General features: G+C 39.2%; 1 protein-coding gene and 1 long non-coding RNA gene across 4 annotated transcripts; one reads left to right on the top strand and one right to left on the bottom strand.

Annotated features, from left to right (window-relative positions):
* Window positions 1-241: 241 nt before the first annotated feature.
* Window positions 242-20,932, bottom strand: plcd4a (phospholipase C, delta 4a). Of its 3 annotated transcripts, XM_028011725.1 has the most exons (15): window positions 20,871-20,932; window positions 18,901-18,948; window positions 18,581-18,739; window positions 18,155-18,383; window positions 17,152-17,281; window positions 16,831-17,062; window positions 16,558-16,759; window positions 16,075-16,219; window positions 14,125-14,277; window positions 12,623-12,790; window positions 5,255-5,411; window positions 2,352-2,530; window positions 2,112-2,244; window positions 1,289-1,438; window positions 242-970 (listed from the first exon to the last, which is right to left on the bottom strand). In XM_028011725.1, the coding sequence occupies exons 2-15, from the start codon at window positions 18,923-18,925 to the stop codon at window positions 879-881; spliced, it is 2,154 nt and encodes a 717-aa protein (XP_027867526.1). In that variant the 5' UTR covers window positions 18,926-18,948; window positions 20,871-20,932; the 3' UTR covers window positions 242-878. The 3 variants fall into 3 exon arrangements, with proteins under 3 accessions (XP_027867526.1, XP_027867528.1, XP_027867527.1); XM_028011726.1 differs by lacking the exons at window positions 242-970; window positions 1,289-1,438 and adding an exon at window positions 5,020-5,136 and having other exon boundaries at window positions 2,121-2,530; XM_028011727.1 differs by lacking the exons at window positions 18,155-18,383; window positions 18,581-18,739; window positions 18,901-18,948; window positions 20,871-20,932 and adding an exon at window positions 5,020-5,136 and having other exon boundaries at window positions 16,831-17,281.
* A 1,022-nt stretch (window positions 20,933-21,954) lies between these two features.
* LOC114140299 (uncharacterized) lies at window positions 21,955-22,769 on the top strand. The gene is made up of 2 exons (XR_003594543.1): window positions 21,955-22,162; window positions 22,390-22,769. It is a non-coding gene; the product is annotated as an uncharacterized LOC114140299 (long non-coding RNA).
* The last annotated feature ends 681 nt before the right edge of the window (window positions 22,770-23,450 follow it).

Below are 23,450 nucleotides of genomic sequence, written 5' to 3'. Positions count from 1 at the left end.
ACATTGTAGCAGGAATATGGACAATAGTGATTTCTGTTTAAGGATTTGAAAGGATATTTAATTATTTTTTTACATTTAATTCATCAGCTGAAACTGACTGAGACTCAGGGTCTCACTGTCACCCAGAACTGTTTCTGAGAGATTTCAAGCCCTGTTGGTTAATAGTGACAAGATAACAGTGACATCACCAGGGATGATAAAATTTGCAGCCCACCTTATAAAGAAAAGGAACTATTCAATGTACAGTCTGTAAGTCTTTTATTTCTTCCTGATTGTGCTCAATGAAAATATGTCCAATACAAAACAAACAAAAAAGGTTTACAGTTTGCTATAAATATCATGGTATAAATACAAAAATAAATTCACACAATTATGTATTATGTACACACACTGAACTGTGAGGAGTTCCTCACTTCAGCTTCAACTCAGACCAATGTGCTTCAAAGAGAAGGTGGAAAAATGCTGTCCACTGAAAGTGTGTGTAAGAACTCCATCATGACAGTAGGAGCCGAACTGAAGACAGGAGCAATGCAGACGGATACATAAAGCAAGGGAAGGAATTTCCTGACTCAGATATCTGGTGGCACATTCTCCACTACAGCACAATAAACAAGAACAGCAGAAATCCACATGCATGCAGTCACTAACAACCCAACACACACACACACACGCCTGCGCACACACTATAAGATGGAGAGCAGCCATCCTTGCATCAGCTCTTTAGAATCGCTTCACATTTGGCATAAAATTTCGATTCACTTCAAATAAGAATATTGCAATACTAACACTTAATCTAATGCTTTATGAGACAAATATAAATGGACTTCCATTATTAAATACAAGGTGGAAAGCTGTTCTTTGCAGAAAATCCTTTCAGGTCATTCCAGATCTGTGATCCTGACATGAACAAACAAGGATGAGGGAGAAATCCTGGTTCCGTCTCTGGACAAAAGGTGAATGTGACGATAACCTAAAAAACACAGAACCAAACCACGGACATTAGGTAGCAGGAGTGGAAACAGCTGTTTGTTTGACAGAAACACTTAAGTTGTTTTAAACATCCATCTTTAGGAAGAATAACTGCGTCTAATAACCCTTCAGGTAGACCGTGCTTTGTCTACTTTATTATTCTCTGTTGGAAATCCTTCTCATGACCAAATATTGGCAAAATTGGTTGGAAAAATAACATTGGAATTTTTCATACAATAACACATTTGATGGTAACCCCTCCTCCTTTTGTTCTTCAATTTAAGAGGAAGGATAGAACAAGGTGATTAAAAAGATCTACCTTTTTGCATACAGCTGAGTGGGAGTGTAAATTGCCCCACAAAGTCGTTTTTGGATGTCTTGTCGTAGTCTTCCACCACAAAGCGGACCAGAGCCAGTTCAGGTGTGTGGATGGTAAAGCGCAGAGTATCATTCCACAGGGGATTGAATCCTGGAAAACAAATCAACTGGTATCTTCTGCAACACATATCACTCAGCTTTTGAGGAACAAATGTCTTATTGCACAAACAGCACCTAATGAAAGTATTCACATCTTTTCTGTTTAGACTTTTTGTTACAATGATACCTTGGAGTAAAATCCAACCAATTACCCCCAGTCATCAACTATAGTAAACAGAGTCCATGTGTGTGATGTAATCTGAATATAAATCCTCCTGCTCTCTAAGGCCTCAGAGGTACAAAGCATGGCTTAATCAAAGTCCAGACCTAACTTCAACGGAGAATCTGTGGCAAGAATTGAAAACTGATGTGAACAGACATTCTCTATACATGAGCCACTTTCATTCCATTTATAACTATGGACTGCTTTGAAATGTTCTATAACATATTAAAAGTAAAACACAAAGTGTGAAAAAGTCCATAGGCTTTGAAGAACTTTACAGGATTTTGGGTTTAGAGTCTAATGAAAATTGTTTGTTTTTATAACTTATTTTCCAATTAGTTTAAATGCAGGATCATTTTTTCTTTCCTTTTTGTTTTTTTATAACATGTTCTTATGAAGCATACAAAATTTTAACAAATACTTAGTTCTGAATTTCTAGCAGTAGGGTCATGTAAATGCTACACATTGGAATATGAACAGTGTAGAGCTCAACATGTCATACCATTGTTTTCAATGTGTCTGGTTTCCTGTTTGGCCTGGTCCATCAGAACTCCATGGATCTCCACTCTGACTAGAGGATCCACTATAGAATCCTCTTTGATGTTGACTTTAGGCAACTGCTGGCCACTTATCACCTTTATGAGATTGCAGTAAAACACATGCAGTCAATGCAGGATTCTGTGCAGCCTATGAATCCAACTCCTGAGAACAAAAATCATTGTTTCTTTTAGGTGGGTTGTACCTGAATGGTAAGGACGATGGGTTGGTAGTCATCTCGTTTCTGAGGCAGCTCAGGGTCAAACCTGTCATTTTTGTCTCTCATGAAAGCTGGCTTCAGGACATAGCCACAGCGTCCATTCTGACTGAACAGGCCATCATTTAAATCCATCCCCTCTCCAGCTGTCTGGAAATTCAGTGCAACTGGGTGGAAAAGTGACAAAATGTATGATGTTACTCATTCTAATTCTCAGTACATTACATAAAGTTGATCCAAACTGACTACAAGGTGGAACGAGGCTGTCATGACCAACATTTTGAGAAATTCTGATTTATTCCCCCCAAAATCAGTGAGTTTTGTTGTTTGTAGATTTATTTACAAGATATCTCTTTGGAATGATGAAGTTCCTTAAATTAAAAAATTATGTTTCAAAGTATAGCTGGATGATATTGCCCACAATTATTATCAGGATGTAGTTTGTATTTAACACCAGACATAATATTTGTACTACAATGTTAAAAAATGTGTGGTTCATAACTATAATTATGTTCAACCCTTAAATCTAGCTGTAAACTCAGACTCCAATCCTGAAACACATTTTGCAGCTGTTTTCCACATCATGCAAAAATACACTGCAACCCATGATATGAGACAAATACAAATCCCTCTGATTAATCATTAGACCATGCAAAAGTGAGAAGACCCACAAATGTATTAGCAAAAAACACACAAAAACTGAACAAAAGCAGTTGACAGCATAATAACACACAAACGAGCTAAGCGTTGCAGCAATGTTCAGTGACTGGAAGAGCAGCCATGTAAATGCACAATGTTTTTTTAAATTTAAAATTAACTCATAAAAATGTGGACAGGAACCTAAGTGAACTATCCATATCTATCACTATCATATTTCAGAGTGTGATATACTTGTTATATCACCCAGCACTGTTTCAGAGGGTTGTATTGAGATTACGCATTGAGTTAGTGAAAAATGCTAAATGGGCGTCACTTGAACTAAAATCAGAAAAGCTTCCTAACATGGATCTTAAAGGTTTTGATCCCTGAGACACTAGATTATCATTTTGGTTTTGTCCCACATTTCTTCATCATGTTGAAAGAAATTCAGTTGATTAACATCAAATCCTTACTGGATTGTTGGGCAAGCTTATACAGAGTTCTCAGGCATTTATTGAGAAACAGTCAAGTTGGTGTCAGTCTGAAAGAAATTGGTCGTGATTGCAAGACAGTTTGAAAAAGGTCAGACTGCAAAGTCAGTAGTCAGACTCCTCACCTTGCAGGTAAGGTCTGTGCAGCCAGTTTGAAATCAACATTTTGACTAATAAAAACCAAGTTTGGGAAACAGTGCTCTCTTTTGAGTGTGTTTTCAAGTTTTATGGTGGTTAATACTCTAATGGTTCAATAGGGACTTAAAGGGATCCACTAGTAGTTGTAACAATAGATTTATTTCAGAAATATTTATTTTAGATGTGAAAACAATACAGTAATATTGTAGGCTGTTTAGTTTTTATTAATTTTAATAAAATATTGTCACACCTACGTTGCCATGTAGTTTACACTGCAATGCATTCTGGGTAAATGATGTATGCTTGATCCGACTGCACTAGCTCCACCCAGCCAAAACAGCAATGAATCATGTCATTAAGCCTTTTCAATTTGAACCAGAGCACACTAAAATCGATGGAAAGGCAGAAATCACAAGAGGCGATGAAGATGAAGAGGACCACACGGAGGAAGAGGAAAAAGTTGGCAGAAGGAGCTGGTGTTTGTGCTGCTGCCGTCACCTTCAGCTTCATAAAAGAAACAATGAATCATAAATGAAACAGTCAACAGCACATACCCTTGATTGGACTGTGATCGGGTAAGTAGTTCTGTAGCTCTATGTCCAATCCGGTAACAGCTGTTTATGGGTCCAGTTTTCAGTCCAGTGTCGGGTCCCTGGTTTCACAGTCAGTACCGGTGGCAATAGCTTCGTTATCATTTAAAATAGTTCCCAGTGCTGCCTATCTCTGCTGTTTTGCCCAGTGACTTTCCCTTGGTAGCCAGCAACTCGAACAAATGATTCAAAATCTTCTGGAGAAAAATGTTGAGGACATAAATGTCCTTCGGAAGTTGTGTTCGGCTCTCTCCTGTGCTTGTCTTTTTTTTAATGTGAGAAATAATCCAAACTCACCTGATTATTTTTTTTTCAAATTACAGCCAACAGCGACACAGTGTGATACTGTCTAAATTTACACTGGTTAAAAGCAATATGATAAACAACAACTGTAGTACAGTTAGCCTTCTTGCGTTTACTCTGTAGATTCCAGTACGAACCCAACTGCATTATCAACCCATCATGCATTGCACAGGTGAAAAAATGGCGACCTTCATGGGTGAAAAACATAACAAAAGATACAAATTTTTAAAAACGAATGAGTTTTTTCAAGTACCACAAACAGCTATTTTTAGGCCAACATGTTCAACTAATTGTGGATCCCTTTAAGATTCCTTTAAAGGCTAGTTCTTGTGCATACTTCACAAGACCTTGGTACAGAACCCTAGGAATAAAAGTCCTGCAGAAGATATCATCATACAAAATTGCACCCAGTTCAGCCATAAGCAAATACATAGCAGGCAGAGCACATTGTGTGATTTGTCTGATCAGGACCAGTAATCTTTGGGTTGTAGTCACCTATTTGGCACCCAGCATTCCACATTTCCTGGGGATTGAAATTGGAAGAGTCAGTTCGGAAGCCAGTGGGATATACCCTGGTCAGTTGCCGGGCATTATGGCGCACAAACTCTGCTCCTGGAAAGGAAATGATCCAGTGCAATTCACAACAACACAAAAACAAAGCTATTTTGTGCAGACATCAATGCTAAATATGAAAAATGTATGATATTTATGATGGATGGATGGAACTAACCAGCCTCTCGTAGGTGCTTGCGAGCTTTGGACTCTGTGAAAGAGGCCACTTCGTAGAACTTGGAGTGGATGCGGGCATGTTTGAAGCTCCTGAAGTGAACACTCTTGCAGTAGACCACACAGTCTGACAGCTCTTTAGACAAACGCTGCTTTGACTTCTATGGACAGAAACAAATGATAGAAATACAACTGTAACAGTAAATCGCAGCTTACTTTTACTTTGATAGCAGAGAGAAAAATACACTGCCTGGCCAAAAAAAAGGTCGCCACCTGGATTTAACTAAGCAAATAGGTACAAGCCTCCTATTGGATAAGTACTGCATAGGCGATTATCTTTCAGCTGGCAACAAGTTATTTAACCCCAGCTGATGCAATGAGTAACTCCTCATTTCTTAAACAACCATGGCAAAAGACACATCCTGTGGTCGTGGAAAAGACATTAGTCTGTTTAAGAAGGGCCAAATCATTGGCATGCATCAAGCAGAGAAAACATCTAAGGAGATTGCAGAAACTACTAGAATTGGGTTAAGAACGGTTCAACACATCATTAAAAACTGGAAGGATGGTGGGGAACCATCGTCTTCCAGGAAGAAATCTGGTCGGAAAAAAATCCTGAATGATCGTGATCGGCGATTACTTAAACGTTTGGTCAAATCAAATCGAAGAAAAACAACAGCAGAACTCAGGAGTATGTTTAATTGTGAACGCAAAAGCATTTCCACACGCACAATGCGAAGGGAACTCAAGGGGTTGGGATTGAACAGCTGTGTAGCCGTAAGAAAACCTCTAATCAGTAAGGCTAACCAGAAAAAAAGGCTTCAGTTTGCTAGGGAGCATAAAGATTGGACTCTGGAGGAATGGAAGAGGGTTATGTGGTCTGATGAGTCCAGATTTACCCTGTTCCAGAGTGATGGGCGCATCAGGGTAAGAAGAGAGGCAGGTGAAGTGATGCACCCATCATGCCTAGTGCCTACTGTACAAGCCTGTGGGGGCAGTGCTATGATCTGGGGTTGCTGCAGTTGGTCAGGTCTAGGTACAGCGACATTGTGTGCCCAAAGAATGAGGTCAGCTGACTACCTGAATATACTGAATGACCAGGTTATTCCATCAATGGATTTTGTCTCCTCAAATGGAACGGGCATATTCGAAGATGACAATGCCAGGATTCATCGGGCTCACATTGTGAAAGAGTGGTTCAGGGAGCATGAGGCATCTTTTTCACACATGGATTGGCCACCACAGAGTCCAGACCTTAACCCCATTGAGAATCTTTGGGATGTGCTGGAGAAGGCTTTGCGCAGTGGTCAGACTCTCCCATCATCAATACAAGATCTTGGTGAAAGATTAATGCAACACTGGATGGAAATAAATCTTGTGACACTGCAGAAGCTTATTGAAACAATGCCACAGCGAATGCAGGCTGTAATCAAAGCTAAAGGCGGTCCAACAAAATATTAGAGAGTGTGACCATTTTTTGGTGGCGACTTTTTTTTTTGGCCAGGCAGTGTATATGGCTTTTAATCACTGCGTTGCTCACAAAGGGAGCAGAGCACTGCCCCTTTTGTCAGCAGTGGTCCGCTGTGATTGGTCTACATACCACAGTTAAAATGCCAGGGGTTTGAAATTTAACTGTGGTAAATTATTTACAAACTTTCCACATATGTACAGCCCTCCAGGGGACATGGGATTTTTTTTTTTTATTTTGCGTTCCCTCGCAATGGGCTCTTTGCACCTCAGCTTCTGCGTTCAGGGAAAAGCGGCTCAATCTTTTCCGATCTATTGCAAAAGGCTCTTTACACTAGGTATTTGCAGGGCTTGTCCAAGGTAACAATTAATGATGTACATCGATCCGAAGCCCTGACAAGTAAGCTGGAGAAAGGTTTTAAGATGTACGCCTCGTTATACACAGATACCAAGGTGAGTTTTACTTTCTTTAAACTTTGTGGCTAACATTAGCTTTAGCTTATGCTAGACATTTTTCTTGTAAAAATGTGCTATTTAAGTATCTAAACATTTTTCATCATTCATTAACGGACAATGTTTTTACCTTGTTTTCAAGTATATTACGTGGTTTATTGTCGTTAGTGTCAGAGACCAAGTAACTGGGATTTTACGGTTCAGGCTTTTTGCTTCTGAAGCTTGAGGAACAACAAGCCCATAGCTTAACAGTAGAGCAGCTCTGGTGTCGGAGTTCTAGTTCAGCTGACTGTTCAGGTTCAGAGTTGTTGCTTTTAGAAAAATATGGCCGTGTTCCTTAAGGTCTCCGTGTTATTTCGCTTTATTAGTTTAGCATGTTTCTTGTGAAGCAGCACGGTGTTTACAGCAGTGTGTACAGGCCGATCAGTTGCTCGGCTGTCTGGCTCTGGTCTGCTCTCTGGTTCCCATAAACTCTTTCAGGCTGAATACAGAAGTGATTCCATGGAAATAACACAGGAGGCTCCTTTACCTTCTTCTTTAGGCTGAAGAAGTTGATCCGGAGTGAAGTGAAGGCTGTAAACTTTGCTGTGCGGCGTTAGCTTTAACTGGTAGCGACAAATATTTACAAACCACCGTCTTCTTAATTCAGGATCGCTTGGAAATCCATGAAAACTTAAAAGCCCATTATATTAGGAAGTCAATAATGTTCATAGTATTGTTTTATTTGCGTCTGAAATAAGACTTTGTCTTTTCTAGCTGTCATGGTAACTCAAAGCGGAAAAAGAAAGCCGCATTTGCGCATGCGGTTGTGACGTCAGCGCGGCAGGTGCAAAGAACCCATAATCTACTGATCAGTTATGCGGCATAATTGAATCCTGTAAGCCTTTCTTATGGTGGCCGCGGTAGTTTCTGCCTTAATACAAGGTTATGTGAGGTTTTTCCATGTATGCCAATATCTCCTCGTGAGATATCTGACATTTTATATATTTTTCTTTAGTATAGAAAAGGGTTTTTAATCAGTGCTTTTGCACCAAACAGTTAATAATAATAAACAATAATAATAAATTTTCACTGCTCTGTAAGAGCCATATGAATGAAATATGTTGCGCTTTCTTGTTCAGTAATCATATTCGCAATGAACCCCACTTCTTTTCGTTAGATAGCTGGGTTCACTTTATTGCTAACGTTCAGGTTATCAACTTCTTCACTTCCTTGTTTGTTAGAACAGTGCTGCCTACACACACGAACTTGCTCTCATTGCCCCCAGTGGACAACAACAGCACAACATGCACATAAACAAAAAGTGACAGGATATAGAACTTGCAGCTATACCTTTCAAAGTAAATTAGAAAACATGGACACATAAACACAAAATAACTCAAGGAGAAGTTAAGATGAGAACATATTCTAACAAAATAAGTAATTATTGATATGACAGGAGCAGGCGACTTTAACACCTAGGTGGTGGGCGTGTCGATGTGGGCGTGACGTCATCAAGTATGAATGGGAAGGTTACTGGCCTGCTGGTTTTGTGTGTATGAGGAAGCGGGTGATCGGGGTGGTCAGTCCTTGTGAAGTTTGGAGCATGACGATCAAAATGGAATAAATTGATAATTGTGACAGAACAAAGAAGTGGCCTGGAGTTGATTGATACGCGGACAGATGAGATTCCCCGAGTTAACCCAGTGCGGCCCTTTACCATCATTAGTTTGCGGTGTTTCATAATAATAAATCGTGTTTATTATTATTAAGTCTTTGGTGCAAAAAATCTGATTGAAACTCGATTTATTCACTGCATGTTTATGTCTGTTAAGGTTGAGATGGAGCTGAACATGAAAACGGCCTTTAAACCATTCAGACTACGAACACAACAGAGACGCAATTAAAACTGTCAGATGACTTATTACCCACGATAATAACTCAGAAATAGTCAAAATTAGGATGTATTTTTATTTCTTTCCTACTTACGGAAAGTTTCTGTTTATATCATAGGTTTGTGGTGCCTTTCTATCCTAAAGAAAAAGATATAAAACTTCAGATATTTCACAACGAAATATTCACATTCATGTAAAAACCTTACATAACCTTATATTAAAGCAGAAAGTATGTCGGCCACCATAAGAAAGGCTTACAGTGTTCAATTATGCGGCATGAACTGATCAGTAGATTATTGCGAAGGAACGCAAAAGAAAAAAAATTCCCATGTCCCCTGGAGGGCTCCGTATGGAAACATTTATGCAAGAGACAAAATCGTCATTTTGTAACAGTTCTAATTATTGAGTATGATTAATATATACCTTTTGTATATTTAGATGTTTTCTTAACCGGAAAAGATCTGCTTTTAGTATGTTTTTTTGTGAATACGCCAGCTAGTGGAAATACTTGAAAAATGATGTGAAAAGCGGTGCATGACAGATCAGAAATAAAATGAAAGTAAAGTAGATAGCTTGGTTCCATACAGTTTTTTGACCTTTATATGTGGAATGCTGTGCGAGACTTAAGAATTGTTTTGATATCTGCAGAAAGAGAAAAGTAAAGTTCACCTTTCATAAGGTTTTTGTGGTAAATATTTCTTTATTTCATAGACAAACACAAGAGCACATGGTGGAACAGAAACTGTCAGCTAAAAACCAAGCTAATAAACATAAACAAAAAGAAACTGAAATTCTTTGACTAAAACATACTATTCAACTCAATAAGAAGCAAATATGGAGGGAAAATGTGAAAAACCCATACAACTCATGCATGTTCCTGTCATTAAACAAATACTTGGTTGAAACACCTTTTGATTTAGTTTTAATGTTTCAGCCTTCTTTGGCAGGAATGTGTAAACTTCTCTCTTGGCTTGGTAATATATGTCCACTACTCCTACAAAACCCAAATCTGTCAGATTGTCAGGCATCTCTAGTCCACAACCTTCTTCAAGTGAGTTCTGCAAATTCTCTGTCATACTTAGTTCTAGATTCTGAGAAGCATTGTCCTGTAAAGGTCCAGTTTGTTCAATCTAATGTGAATATTTATGTCACAAAGCCATTCTGTCTGATGTCCCAACTTTGAAGTTTAATCGCTCTCACAGCCTGAGGTTTCTCTATTATACCAATGAACTAGCTGTGCATTAACATAACCTGACTGTTATTTCAGTCCAATCACATGATAGCTTGAACCCTTATGCTGAAAACAAATCCCATGGTGAGTGGAAGTGATATCCCACTGCAATGTGAAGGAGGCGTGTCAGCATGGTTCCTGTCATGGCTGCTCAGATCAAAGGTTCTGCACAGTGAGACTGTCGGAGCACCTCTGTATGCATGCCTGCCTTCCTGGCTGCTTTCACATGAAAGCCAATCTGGGAGGGCATTCCTGCCCTCCACCGGCACTATCACCTTCACCCGTCTATAAGACAGAGACACAGACACCTAAACCATGAACAGAGACACTGAGGAGCTTATGTCACTGTCCAAAGCCTCACCTCTGAGGAATGTGCTAACAAGTCTCAATATCAGTTCATGTTTTGTTCTGATGCTTTTTACCAAACAGGACTGTGAGTGCTCAGTGGATTTGTGTCCGCTCAAATGCTTTTACCCAAAGCTTAACAAAGCAAGTTGAGTGAGTGAGTTTGGGACTCAAAGAGTCCCAAAGTTTAAACAGTAGAACTCTACTGCAGTTCTTTGCAGTAGAGAACCTAAAGATAAAATAAGAGATTCAAGAACTGAATATTATACTATGTTTTTAGCACTGTTATTCAAACTTACAAACTTTTAAGAGAAGGTAAGCCTTCTCTTTCAAACCTGTAGCCAAAGTATTGTGTCTTCCTTTCTGCAGGAGAAAACCTTTACCTTACCAGACACCGTCTTAGCTCTAGATGGCGTCTAGATGTTTAAGACATTTAAGTCTGAAAGATTAAGGTGCCTGTTATTTTTGTTGTTATCATAGTTTGGTTAGCTTGTCAGTGGTTCTTTCTTTGGTTATGCTGAATATATTGTCACATGTTATAGGCTGGAGTAAAGCTTGTTCTGCCTCTGTGGGTCACTAGTGTGAAAGTTGATCACATCATGTAACAGCCTGTCTCTGTTTCCTGGCTTTCAAACCTTTTTTATTTTTCATGAAGGGTAGGGAGGGTTTACCCAGTGGCATAGTGGTTCATGCTGCTTCCTTGCAAGAAGGAATCCCAGCTTGAGGTCTGTCTTTGAAGAGGTTGCAAGTTCTCTCCGTGCATACCTAGGTTCTCTTTGGGTACTGGGACTTCCTGCCACAGTCTACAAACTTGACTTTTGGGTTAACTTGTTGCTTTATACTGCTTCTAGTTTTGAGTCTGTGTATATGGATGGGTGTCTGACCTGCCTGTCACCCCCCGCAAACTCTACCCCCACTTATTTGTAGCACAGAGATAATGACTTATCAATTGTTCACTCACCTTCTTTACATGGATGCTGAGTAGGTTGTTGTTTTTTTTTTGGGGGGGGGTGTTCCCACAGGTCCAATGTGGAAATAATATTTATAATAAAATGCAACAATAGTACTTGGTTTAATCTAATTTAATTTCTGCTTTTAGGAATTTAACTTTTTAATTTCTTTATTCATGCACCAACTCAAACATATTTTTTCATTTTATGAGTTTCCAAAGATTTTAGTGTATTTTATTTGTCATATGTGAATTTGATAGACCTGGACTTTAACTAGTCCATTTTAACATATAACTGTGCTTGGATCAGAACCATTCCATTGTAGCTCTGGTTGTATGTTTAGAGTCATTGTCCTGAAAAGTAAATCTCCACCCAAGTCTCAGGTTTTTTGCAGATTGTAGCAGGTTTTCATCAAAGATTCTCCTGGATTTAGCTCCATCAATTCTCACAAGTTTTTGTGTTCCTTCGGAAGAACTTTAACATGATGCTACTGGGCTAAATATAAATGAATGCCAGACTTTTTACATTTTCGTTTGTGTAAATTGTTGTGAAAAAATGTGAATTAGTTATAGTTCACAAAGTTCAATAAAACTTCAATTTTATTGAAGTTTATTAAACTTCAATAAAATCCACTGAGGCTTATTATTGTTACAAGAATTTAAATTTGAAACAAGATGTGGGAAATTCCAATTGCTACAAAGAGGTTGACAAGGAACTCCATGGGCTTTACAAATAAATGTTCTATAAAAGCACAATTTCTATAAACACTAAATTTATAGAAAACATTAAAATAGTCCAGGAAATATAATGGGCCAGACAGCAATCAATTATTTTGATGTCCTTTATCAAAACAGGGTGAATGTATTGGGGATTACCTTCATTTATTAAATGTTTAATTCATTCATCACATACCACTTCCTGATTAAAAGCTCAACAGAGGCTTAAAATCTAATAAAACAGATGGTTCTGAGAGTAGATGAGCCAGGATAATCAGACTGTGAAAAGACAGTTTGGGTCTAAGACACAGAAACTGAACATGTGAGCAAACCCACCTTTACTCTGCGCCGGATACTCTCACGATGAAGAATTTCTTCATCTATTTCTGCTACTTCATCTTCATCACTGACCTCTCCTGTCAGCGAGTCTTCAACAGTCCCATTGAGTGTTTCCTCTAAACCACCAATTTTTTTTGCTTTCAGAAGAATCTTCCCTTTAAGTTCCTGAAAAAGATACAATCCTGAGACATGGACTCTGGTGCTATTTGTAAGCAGTGTCTGCAATAATTCTTGTTGAATTTAGAGGAAAATGCTATTATCGAAGGAGATTAAATTGTTAGGGGATCAATTTTAAATATAGACAAGATCACCTGGGAAAACTCACTAATTTCATGATAAAGCTAAGAATTACTGCTTGCTGTAACAATCACTCTGATATGTGACTAGAGAAGTATGTTTATAAGCTCCTGGTAAACCTTTGACAAAAAACCTGATACAACTTCTGTGATAAAGCTATCCTGAAACATTATTCCCAAGAACTGATTTCAGTGAATTATGGAGTCTATGAATATCAGTGGCCTATGATTTGGGACATAACTGACCATCTTCCTGTCATTGCATAATATGATGACAACTGTAATTATCATAAAACATCTCAAAAATCCATATGTAAACATGTACTATTAAGCTACTTTACCATGACTTAACAGAACAGGACTAGAATACTGTTTATAGTATGTAGAAAATTTGTGGATTGTGGATTTGATATATTTTTAGATATTTTTAAATTGGCATACAATAAAAAAATAAACCTTCAATCCATCAAATTAGTGAAAATAGCGAAAAAACAACACAGATATAAAATGTCCATGATTAACAAAGAAATTAGAATGTTTGATAGGAAAAAATACTTGACATTGAAAATTTCTTATATCAAGGACTGATGCATCTGACTATAGGTATAAAATATATTTAATGCAAATTTTAATTTATATATATATATATCAATGATGTATTTGATGTACTGTATCTAAATCATTAGGAATAATTAATATTTTAGGATGACACCACCATATTCTACACAAGTGATGGTTATAGTGATTTTAATGTATAATATAAATAATGAACAATTTAAGCTAAAGTAATGGATAGATATTGACAAATTATCTCTAAATTTAGATATAACTTAAATATTTGTTTTTTTCTGTATTTAGTTCTCTTTTCTTATCAAGTTTAAAGAAATTACATTATATTGTGTTGTATTTGATTTCTTACTGACTTGGAATGAACAATAAACTAAGGAAACAAACAAAACAAAACAAGTGAACCAACCCGCTTTAGCAATAACCTAGGTTAGCTGCATATATCCTATGCTCTCAGATAGGCAAGTTAAAATTCTGATTACACAGGAAGTAGAATAGATTACACTATTTCTGTTTGAACTAGACTACACCAACACACTATCCATGCACCATCTTGCAGCTACACGTTTTAATGCCCAGCCATGGAACATCTACACTGCCTAAAATTTCCCTAAACAACAGTGGTAGATCGCTCACCTCAGGAGATGGAAGCCCTACTGGGGCCCTGCCATCCAACATGCCTCTAAGCAACTTGTCCCCAAGAATGTGCTTGAGGTGTTGGGCCATGACTCTCTGCTGGTCAACACTGCAGTGGTTCTCGATTGACAGAATAACTGGATATTCTGATATCTGGAGAAGGGAAAAGACGGGGAAGCATAGAGTGTAAAAGAAGGAGAGCAAACCCATAAATGGAAACTATAGACCTTTCCCAAGCTAAATTTCCAAGCTGCTCCTTTCCGCTAACTAGCAGCTAGCACAGCTAGTTCTGTGTTAGCAACTTCTTAACAGAAACTAGCTCTAAATTCAGTTTAAACACTCATTGTCGGAAAAAACACTCATTGTAGCGTTATCATTTTAAGGGTTACAGTTTGATCCATCAGTAAATGCGAAGTCAAGGTGGCATAAAGGAAGAACCATGTGACCAAAACAGGATATCCATGCACACTTATTCACTCAGCACACTAAGATACACAGAAACTAAGCCCTCAAAAGAAATGTTCCTACTCTTTTTCTGTGAAATATTTACCCCGAAAAAATGCAAAGACAATCTTTCATTCACACTCAAACAGAATACGACGTAATAATGTCAGGGTGAGCTAAGTACTATTATTGCTTGAAAAACAGCATGTTCTCAAAACTGTGACCTCCACTCATGAACTATGCACAACATTGTCTTGTTTACTGTAAGGCCTGAACATTGAAACACAAGCGGTTACATAGCCAGCATGTTCTGCTGGATTGAAATACTGTTTGTCATGAACGTAATTCTGCTAGCTTTTCTTTCTGGCCACTGCTTTCACTTTATCTGTTGTATATCATTGCACAACCTTACCCTCTCTTTTCCGTCAAAGGGAAAAAAACAGCTTATTCTGCTTTTACGTCAGTTAGTGTTGTTTATTAGTTTGGATGATTGCAGATAGACATATTATCAATTTAACAATTTATTAGTTTAAGGCGACCGTATAATGTGTTTTAAAGCCATATACTGCCATTTCATAGCACAACATAGTCAACAAATTGTCCATTTCAACTGAAGGTTGAAATGGGCAATCTTCAGTTTATGAAAATAATGCTCCATATATCAAATATAACTTAAAAGAAATTTGACTTCATACTTTAACGCCTTGAACATGATACTCACCCAACAAACAGGGGACTCAGTAGTGTGTTGGTATGCCATACACAACCCAACAACCTGGAACCTCATACTCATGCTGGTCGCCATGTTGGTCACCCACTTCTGTGTGATGACCAACCATTCCTCAACCAGCATTTGTTGGAAGTCAGTCAATGTGATTGCGTTTGTCACTTTGGCACACCCTAACTGAATTCATAAGTGTTGAATGGCCTTTTCTCCTAGATTCTGGAGGTAATTTGTGATAAACCCCATTTAGTGGGGGTGAAAATTAACACAATGACTAATAGTTTGGTCCCAGACTATGAAGATATGAGATTACTGGTTACAAAGGTAAAGGTAATTTTATTTAAATAGCACATTTTCAGCAACAAGGCAATACAAAGTGCTTACAAAAGTGTTTACAAAATCTAATTTCAATATCTATCTGGAATGAGGTTGCCCAGATATGTTGATAACCTTATTTTTCTAGTAAGAGTGGTTCCACCCTACACCATCACAAGGCTTAAACCAAAAACTGTAAACCTTTTTACATTTGCTGCTTCATCAGAGTTATTGGAAGGCAATGCTGGAACACTATTCACTTAGAGATGCATATCTTCACACATCATAGAAAAGTAAGACAGATACAATACATACTGGTGGGAAAGGGTTATAAATTGGAGCTATGAGTTTGACATAGTATTAAATCTTTAACCTAGCTACATGGAAGCATATTTTTGCACAACATAATTTCAGTCAGCCAAATATTTGCATCAACATGACATGACATATATGACAGATATCATTACCTTGAAAGCATATTTTCCCACTGCATTGACCACATCCTTGAAGAGGATTTTAGAGGTGAATGTATGTCCATGATAGACAATGGGCTCTCCATTGGCACCATCCCAACAGTCTACTTCCACACACCTGCAGCCGCGATTAAGAGCCCTAAACAATGACAACAAATCCACCTTTTAACCACTTGGTCATGTTAATCAGAAAAAAAGCTCTTCTACAGAGCTTATCTCTTCTGTTAATCCGAATATCAGAGTAATGAAACAGAATTAATCAACTTAGAGCATTTAGACATCAAAGCTTTCATAAAAAAGGTGGACAATTAAGGTTAAGGGAAAGGTCACTGTGACTCTAATTTTATGATAAATCTCATCACATTTTAATATCACAGCATCTTGTTACACTTCATGTGATACAAATGTACAATTAAAAAAAGATTTCTTCAGCCTTTCCACCTTTCAACACTACATTTTGAGACTTTTGAGAGCTACCTGATGTATCCTTCCACACTGCTTTGTCCTCTGAGCTGGTCCTCCATCAGATATGTGTTGTGGGAGGAGGAGATGAAGTAATGACACAGCGGCTGAGTCATGTCTTGAAAAATGCCCCTGCACTTTGGACTGAAGATAGAGCCTTCAGCAGAACCGAGGTACATCAAGAAGCCATCAAATGTCATAGCCTTCAGTTGTTTTGCTGGAATGCAACAAGAATTAATCAGCTCTGTGTTTGTAAGGCAAAGACAACATGTATTCCTTAGTGTGTACCTGTATCTGAGGGCTCATAGTATTTAATTAGCTCTTGAGCATGGTGTTGGATATCAACATCCTCCAGCTGCTCCTTTCTCAGGAAGTCCTCTATGTCACTCTGGGATAACTTCTGACCATCAGATGAGTACTCCTGGAAAATGTTCAAAATATCTTCTCTCTGGGTTAACATCTTGTAGAACAAGACAAACTCATCCCCTTCGAGGGCACCAGTCTGTGATTTATCTGCCATCTGATGAAAAGAAAATAATGATCAGGGTGTGACTGTCAAAAACACAGTCATTGCAGACCCACACCCTGGGTCTTTATCAAAAGGCTCACTGTGAACAGACGGTGAGCATGGTGTTCATTCATATCCACATTCATCATCCTCAGGAGATCTCGCACTTCCTTGAAGTTCATCCTGCCATCGTTGTTCTTGTCAGCCTTTTGGAACCAGTCACCTATCCATCTGAGAATCGTGCTTAAAGAAGCAACAGTCACTGTGTTCTTGTCCAGTTAGTTGGGGAAATTGTATACCAAGCATCACTCTTGGAAATTATTATAAATTTATAAGGAAAACTGTTCCTCCATGGGAACATTTGTGAGGTTTGTGAAAACTTTTTGGAGACAAAAGTCTAGATCTCACAATCTTCCTTAATTGAGTCCATTTGTGTTCTGTTTAGCTGAGGTCAAGTTCCTCCATAACAACCCCAACATCAATTTCTTTTGGAGTTCATCAGTGCACACTTGAATTTGGAACAGGGAGAAACCATCCCTAAAACAGTTCCCACATAGTCAAGAGCATAGTACTGTCCAACATTCCTCATTATGCTTTAGCATATTTGGATTTCTTGTTACTGGAAACAAGGCACTGACGCCAACCCCTGGAAATCAACCAAATACCCTTCCACCAAAATCATTCTACCAATTTCTTGACAAACACAGATTCGTTTATCAGAATGCCTTTTTCCAACTCTGGGATTTCACATGACCAAATCCTTCAACTTTGAAATTGCTGTATTTTGTCATTGCTTCCTTTTTGCTGAGACCAGTAGTTGGCCCTGTGATTTTTAGAAGCAACATTTAATTACTGAATTTACTGCACAACTTGTCATGCTTGAATTTACTTAACTCTTGAGAGCAATCCATTCTTTCAAATATTTTTGAAAGAAGTCTTCAACCCAGGGTGCTGGATTTCACTTCCTGTGACCACGGAAGTGATTTGAACTCATGAACTGAATGAGTTGCTGACCCTGCACTTTTGGCAATGTACAGTGAGGCAAAATGCAGAAACTCTTTATAATCAAACTCCAAATAAGATATAGATAGATAAATAGGATACTGGTCTAGTTTTTCCCTCTCTCCCATGTTTTCCAGGTTTTCAATCAGCTTCCTCATGCCTTTGATCCAGGACTGGGCCTCCTCGGCTGACTCGGCCACCAGGTCCAAGTTTCCTCTGCGACCATGGAACACCACCGTGAAGCATCGGTTAGCAGGGAACTCGTCTGCGATGCTGAGAAGTACTTCACTTTGATGGCCCTCTCGCACTACCTCCACATCCCTCATAGAAACTGCACACAAAGCACTGTGTAAGCATCACGTGGATAGACCACAGACCTAATATACAGACAAAGATCTGAATGTAACATAAAAGCACAAATTGGCTTTTTCTTGATCCAAAATCAAGAGCTATGACCAGACTAAAGCAAGATAACTATTGCCTTTTTTTTGCAACCATCTGCAATATTGTTAAACTGTCAACTCTTACAGGTAGAGTGAGCTTTGCCAGCTTTCTTGGATTTGTACCAGATGGTCATGCAGTCATCCTGGAGCTTGAAATATCGTTGTTTTTTCCAAGTACGAGACTTAATTTTTCTCATAACTGTCCCCACCAGCATGGACTGCAGGTTTTCATCCCCCTGAATACCTGAGAAGAAAAGAAAAGCAGAGATGCTAAGATAAGCTGACAGTCCTCCTGGGAATATTCACATACAGAGGAATGCTTAGTAAGTGAAGTCAATAAAATGCATTATTGTTAAACATAATTTCTTAGAATCATGTGAGGACTAGAAGTTTGACTTGACTTACGGAGCCCACTCTCTGTGGAAGCCATCTCCTCCTGTCTTATAGAGCCATCTAAGTAGAAGAACACAACAGGGAGTAACAGACCTGATAGAGTACAAAAATGAAGCTCATAAAACATTCTACAGGGTTTTTTAGTAGATTACAAATACATATGCATATTAACTGTTGGTGATGGTGACTGTGGTTGGAGTTTGTCAGTTCAATCCCCGCTCCCTCTGCCATTGTGTTCTTGGGCGAGACACTTCACACACCTTCCCTGCTGGTGGTGGTCAAAAAGCCTGCTGGTACCAGTCAGTGCATGTCAGCTTTGTCTCTGTTAGTGTGTGCCACCATTGTTCTAGACATTTGGTTGTGTTGACAATCCGTGTTGTTATGTGCAGCATTTTTCTGATGGTACTTTTGCATAAAAGCCAGTTAAATAGGGAAGCAGATCTAACTACTTTAATGCAAACTATTTTGTAATGTCTGCGGTCTAACAGAGGAGAATTTGATGCAGCAATTGCTTCTGGGTTTCATCCCAGTGGAACGTGACCTGAACGCCTCACCATGCAGGCATCATAACCAGATGCCCTAGCCACATCAACTGACTATTTTTACTTTATTTTAAATAATTTTTCAAATAATTCATTATTTTATTAATACATTAGTTCACCTTTAGCATTAGGTGAATGCAAAAGGTGAACTAATGCAAAAGGTGCATTAGTTCACCTTTTGTAACTAATGCAATTAATACCTTTTATGCTCTATAAAACAGAGGCAAACTGGGTTTGCTGTTCCACCACTGTTCATCTTCAGTTGCAGTGTGAATATTCAGCCTGTGCCTCTTTGGGGGACGGTTAAAGCTGATGTGGATACTGCTTTGAGTGAAACACTCCATTGTGTTTCACTGCATTCACTTTTTGAAAAGCTGCCTAAGCCGACTAATCTTCTCAAATCCCTGTCACCTTCACTCTTGACCTCAACACTGAGCCAGAGCAGCACCGGGTCATCTCTGCAAGTTGAATCATCTACAGAATCGCAACAGAACATTTGCTTGTTTCCCACACTGAGTTTCATGCAGAAGTCTAGATCCTACTATCTAGATCCGAAGCGTAAAATGATGATACAACATTCCACTGCAACAATGAACCGAATAATCGTTTGGGTGCATGGCTTTGCATTTCTTTGACTTTTACTCTAATCTATACATGCTCCAATAGCTAAACTATTTAACTACAGGAGCTAAATAGTTCTCATATAGTATTAAACATTTTGAATACTATGCTTAAAGGCTGCACTTGTACAAATAAACCAACTAATTAAATTTAAATATACCCCTTTTGCTGAGAAGTTACAAAAAATGTTACAAAAAAATTCTAAAAAATGTTCTTGCCAAGTTTTCTGGCATTTAGCAAATAGAAATAATTTTGGTAATTCTAACTAAGCTAGAACAAGAAACGTTTGGTCTGATTTAATGACTAACAGTAAGAAAAAAATGTGTTTGTCTTTTTACTCGACGCACGTAAATATCTGGTTTCAATTGTACATATAAATCAAGCACTTAATTATACTCACCTGGTACTTTTGGCTAAAAAAGTTTGATGTTACCCAGCCAGCAAACCTAGGTGGGCCCCATATGGGATAGGTGAGGGCAAACAATATGCCAACAATGGCCCAGATAGAAAATCTCTCTGGACAAACCCATGTAGGGCCACCATGGAAACCACGGACAAAACCTTCTGGGACCCATATTGTTTGCTCTCATTTATCCCATATGGGGCCCACCTTAGCGTCCTGGCTCATTATCTGTTCAAAACATTAAAAACTTAACTTGAATTTTGTTTTTAAAATGAAATCAGAGGTCTACACATAAATGCTGAAAACTGAAACTTGTTCACAGTTTAGCCAGTCTATGTACAAAAGTAGAAAACCCAGCATATGATAAGAATTAAAAATTTAAACAGAAATGTTTAGAAACTAAACGTGTGTCTGACCTGTTGGATGATCATTCCTAAATTCTAGTAGCTGATCCTGTAGTTCTGCTGCTGTCACATTGCACTGTGTGCAGCAACATGGGAAAGCAGAGTCACCCCTCCTACCCCCTCCCCTTCTCTCTCCCTCTCAATTTTTTTCTCTCTCTCTGGCATCTGCAACAAAGCAGAGGTTCAGTGTTCAGTCGGCTGTTTGATAAGTTGTCTAACTGTTGCCTTAGTACAAATTGTCTGGAAATGTGTTTGGATTTACCAAATCATGATACACATCATATTTCTGGTGCAGAGGAAGTCCAAGTTTGTTGTTATGGAAAATGACTGAAATTAATTATGTGGCGTTTTAAAGGTTTCATCACAATCTGCTGCTCCTGTCATTCTACATGATCAGTGTTAGAGGACCACACAACCCCTTTACTTCCATTCAGGAGTAGTGGAACCCCAGCACACAGTGATCCACCATGTTTTCTGTCACATCTCAGGTTACTAAGATCTGCTCATCAAATTTTGATCAGCACAGTTTTCAGGACTGGAAGGACGGCACCACAGGAACATAAGTTCCTGCTCACAGCATCCGCATTCCCCGTGGAGTCAAGACATACATGATTCACACACACAGACGCAGGTTCTTTTCACTGGACTGAATTCTCCTTTCTCGCTTCGGCCATGCTCCGTGCTTAGGTTGAGACTCATCAATAATCCACAGCTTGAGCTCAGTTTCACACCTCAGATTACACACACTGAGCCAAGACAAAAGTGGGCAGATCCCCTTCATGATAATCTTAAATGGACCAAGCGTCACCTTCAATTTAGATCAAAAGACATAATTTACCCAATATACACATTTAGTTTGCTTAATTTGTTTAAAATGTAACTTTCCGGAATGCCATAAAATAAAGAATAGCTTTATTATCAGATAATAATATACTCTTTGCCAAAATAAGCCAGACTAAGGAGCAGTGAAGAAGTAAGTAATCACTGGGTCTGCACGCACACACACACACGCGCTCATGCACACACCTACACATACACAAGGCTGGTTTAGAAACATTTTGTTAAAGCTGTGATAGGTTAAATGTCTTCTCCAAACTATGTGTTGTGTTCCGGGGTTCTTTGTTTTCCTTGTGGGAGTCTGCTTGCTGCTTCTCACCATCTAGCCACCAGATGGCGCCAGACCCACCTCTCTCTGGAGTGGTGTGTTGTCATCCTGCGCACCTGTGGTCAATCTGCTCGTCAGGCAAGGTGTACAAGAGAAACTGACTGCCAGTACTTCGATGCCTGAGTGTTAGCCAGTAACGGTACCTCTGAGCCCCCTTGAGCTAGTCTCTGTTTTTCTCCTTGGTGTCTGATCACTTAGTGATTCTCCTTGTTGTCTCCTGCCTTCAGGTGTTTTCCCTGAGACGTCCTGGGTTCTCCTCGTGACGATTCCCCCTGGCTTCCTATACTAGACCTCCCTCGTGACGCCGTGGAACATACCCACTGGTTGCCCGAGTTTCCAGACTCACCTCCTCCGGCTGATCGCAAGTTCCTCCTGGATGTTCTGACTGGCAGTCGTGCCACTCCTCTGTCTCTGTTCTGCCTGAACCTACCTGTCCGCCCTCCGACAACACTCCCTCGCAGCCATCTGGATCTCTGTGGCTAAGCGCTGTTCCTCCTGGACCACAAGGAAACAAGGACCCCGAGCACTGCAGTTATCCCTCCAAATCTACAAACTCCTGTTCAACAAGTAAGATTATTCCAATTGACTGTCATCACTCCCGTCTCCTATACCCTGTGAACTCACCGTCTTCTTGCTGTGTTCTTTATAGTGTGCCGACCACTCCGTGAGCCTTTCCCCCCCTGGATAGACCCGTTATCTTCAGTGCATTCAATCATTGCTGTTGTAATAAATTCACTTACACTATATATTGCTCTCCTGTGTCGTGTTCTGCATGTGGCTAGAAAATATAAACTCAACATGACAGAACACTCAGGCCATCAAACAAGCCCAGCAAATGCGATCAGGAGAACGTTATCCGATCAACACACCCAGCTACAATCACATGAAACGGCTTTAAGAGAGCTTAGCTCACAACAAGTCGAAACTAACCGGCAGTTAGCTGAGATTATCAATTATCTCAAACCTTCCGTTTCTCAGATTCCTTCTCCAAGTCCAGCCCCAGTTCCGGCTCCGGTCCAATCAGTCCAGCCCACTTTTTCCGAGGTTCGACCACCGCTTCCTGAGAGATTTTCTGGGGACCTGAGCAAATGTAAAGGTTTCTTATTGCAATGTTCTATAATTTTCAACCACTCCCCTCAGAGTTTCCTTCAAGTTGGCTCTAAAATCGCGTATGTTTTGCCCCTGTTATCCGGACGGGCCTTAGACTGGGCTCAGGCCCGATTTCCTTCCCCTGCAAATTATAACTGCTCGTTTGACGAGTTTTTGAAAGAGTTCCAACAAGTTTTCAGTCAAGACTCCGATAAATCATTTAACTCACGCAAGCTCATGGGAATTAAACAGGGTCAACGCACTGTAGCAGATTTTGGTATAGATTTTAGAATAAGAGCTGCAGCAACTGATTGGAATGCAGCCGCATTGAAGAGTGT

This window comes from Xiphophorus couchianus, chromosome 24 (genome assembly GCF_001444195.1).
Source record: "Xiphophorus couchianus chromosome 24, X_couchianus-1.0, whole genome shotgun sequence".
NCBI classification, from domain to species: Eukaryota; Metazoa; Chordata; class Actinopteri; order Cyprinodontiformes; family Poeciliidae; genus Xiphophorus; species Xiphophorus couchianus.
This window is presented reverse-complemented; position numbering and strand designations above follow the sequence as displayed.

Bases quoted from the DNA above. Each gene is read 5' to 3' on its own strand.
- plcd4a (XM_028011725.1), bottom strand. From the start codon at position 18,925: ATGGCTTCCACAGAGAGTGGGCTCC. The intron at 18,384-18,580 runs GTAAGAGTTGAC...CTTTGTGTGCAG, and splicing joins TGGCAAAGCTCACTCTACCT to TTTCTATGAGGGATGTGGAG. The intron at 5,412-12,622 runs GTGGGTTTGCTC...TTCTGTCCATAG, and splicing joins GTATCCGGCGCAGAGTAAAG to AAGTCAAAGCAGCGTTTGTC.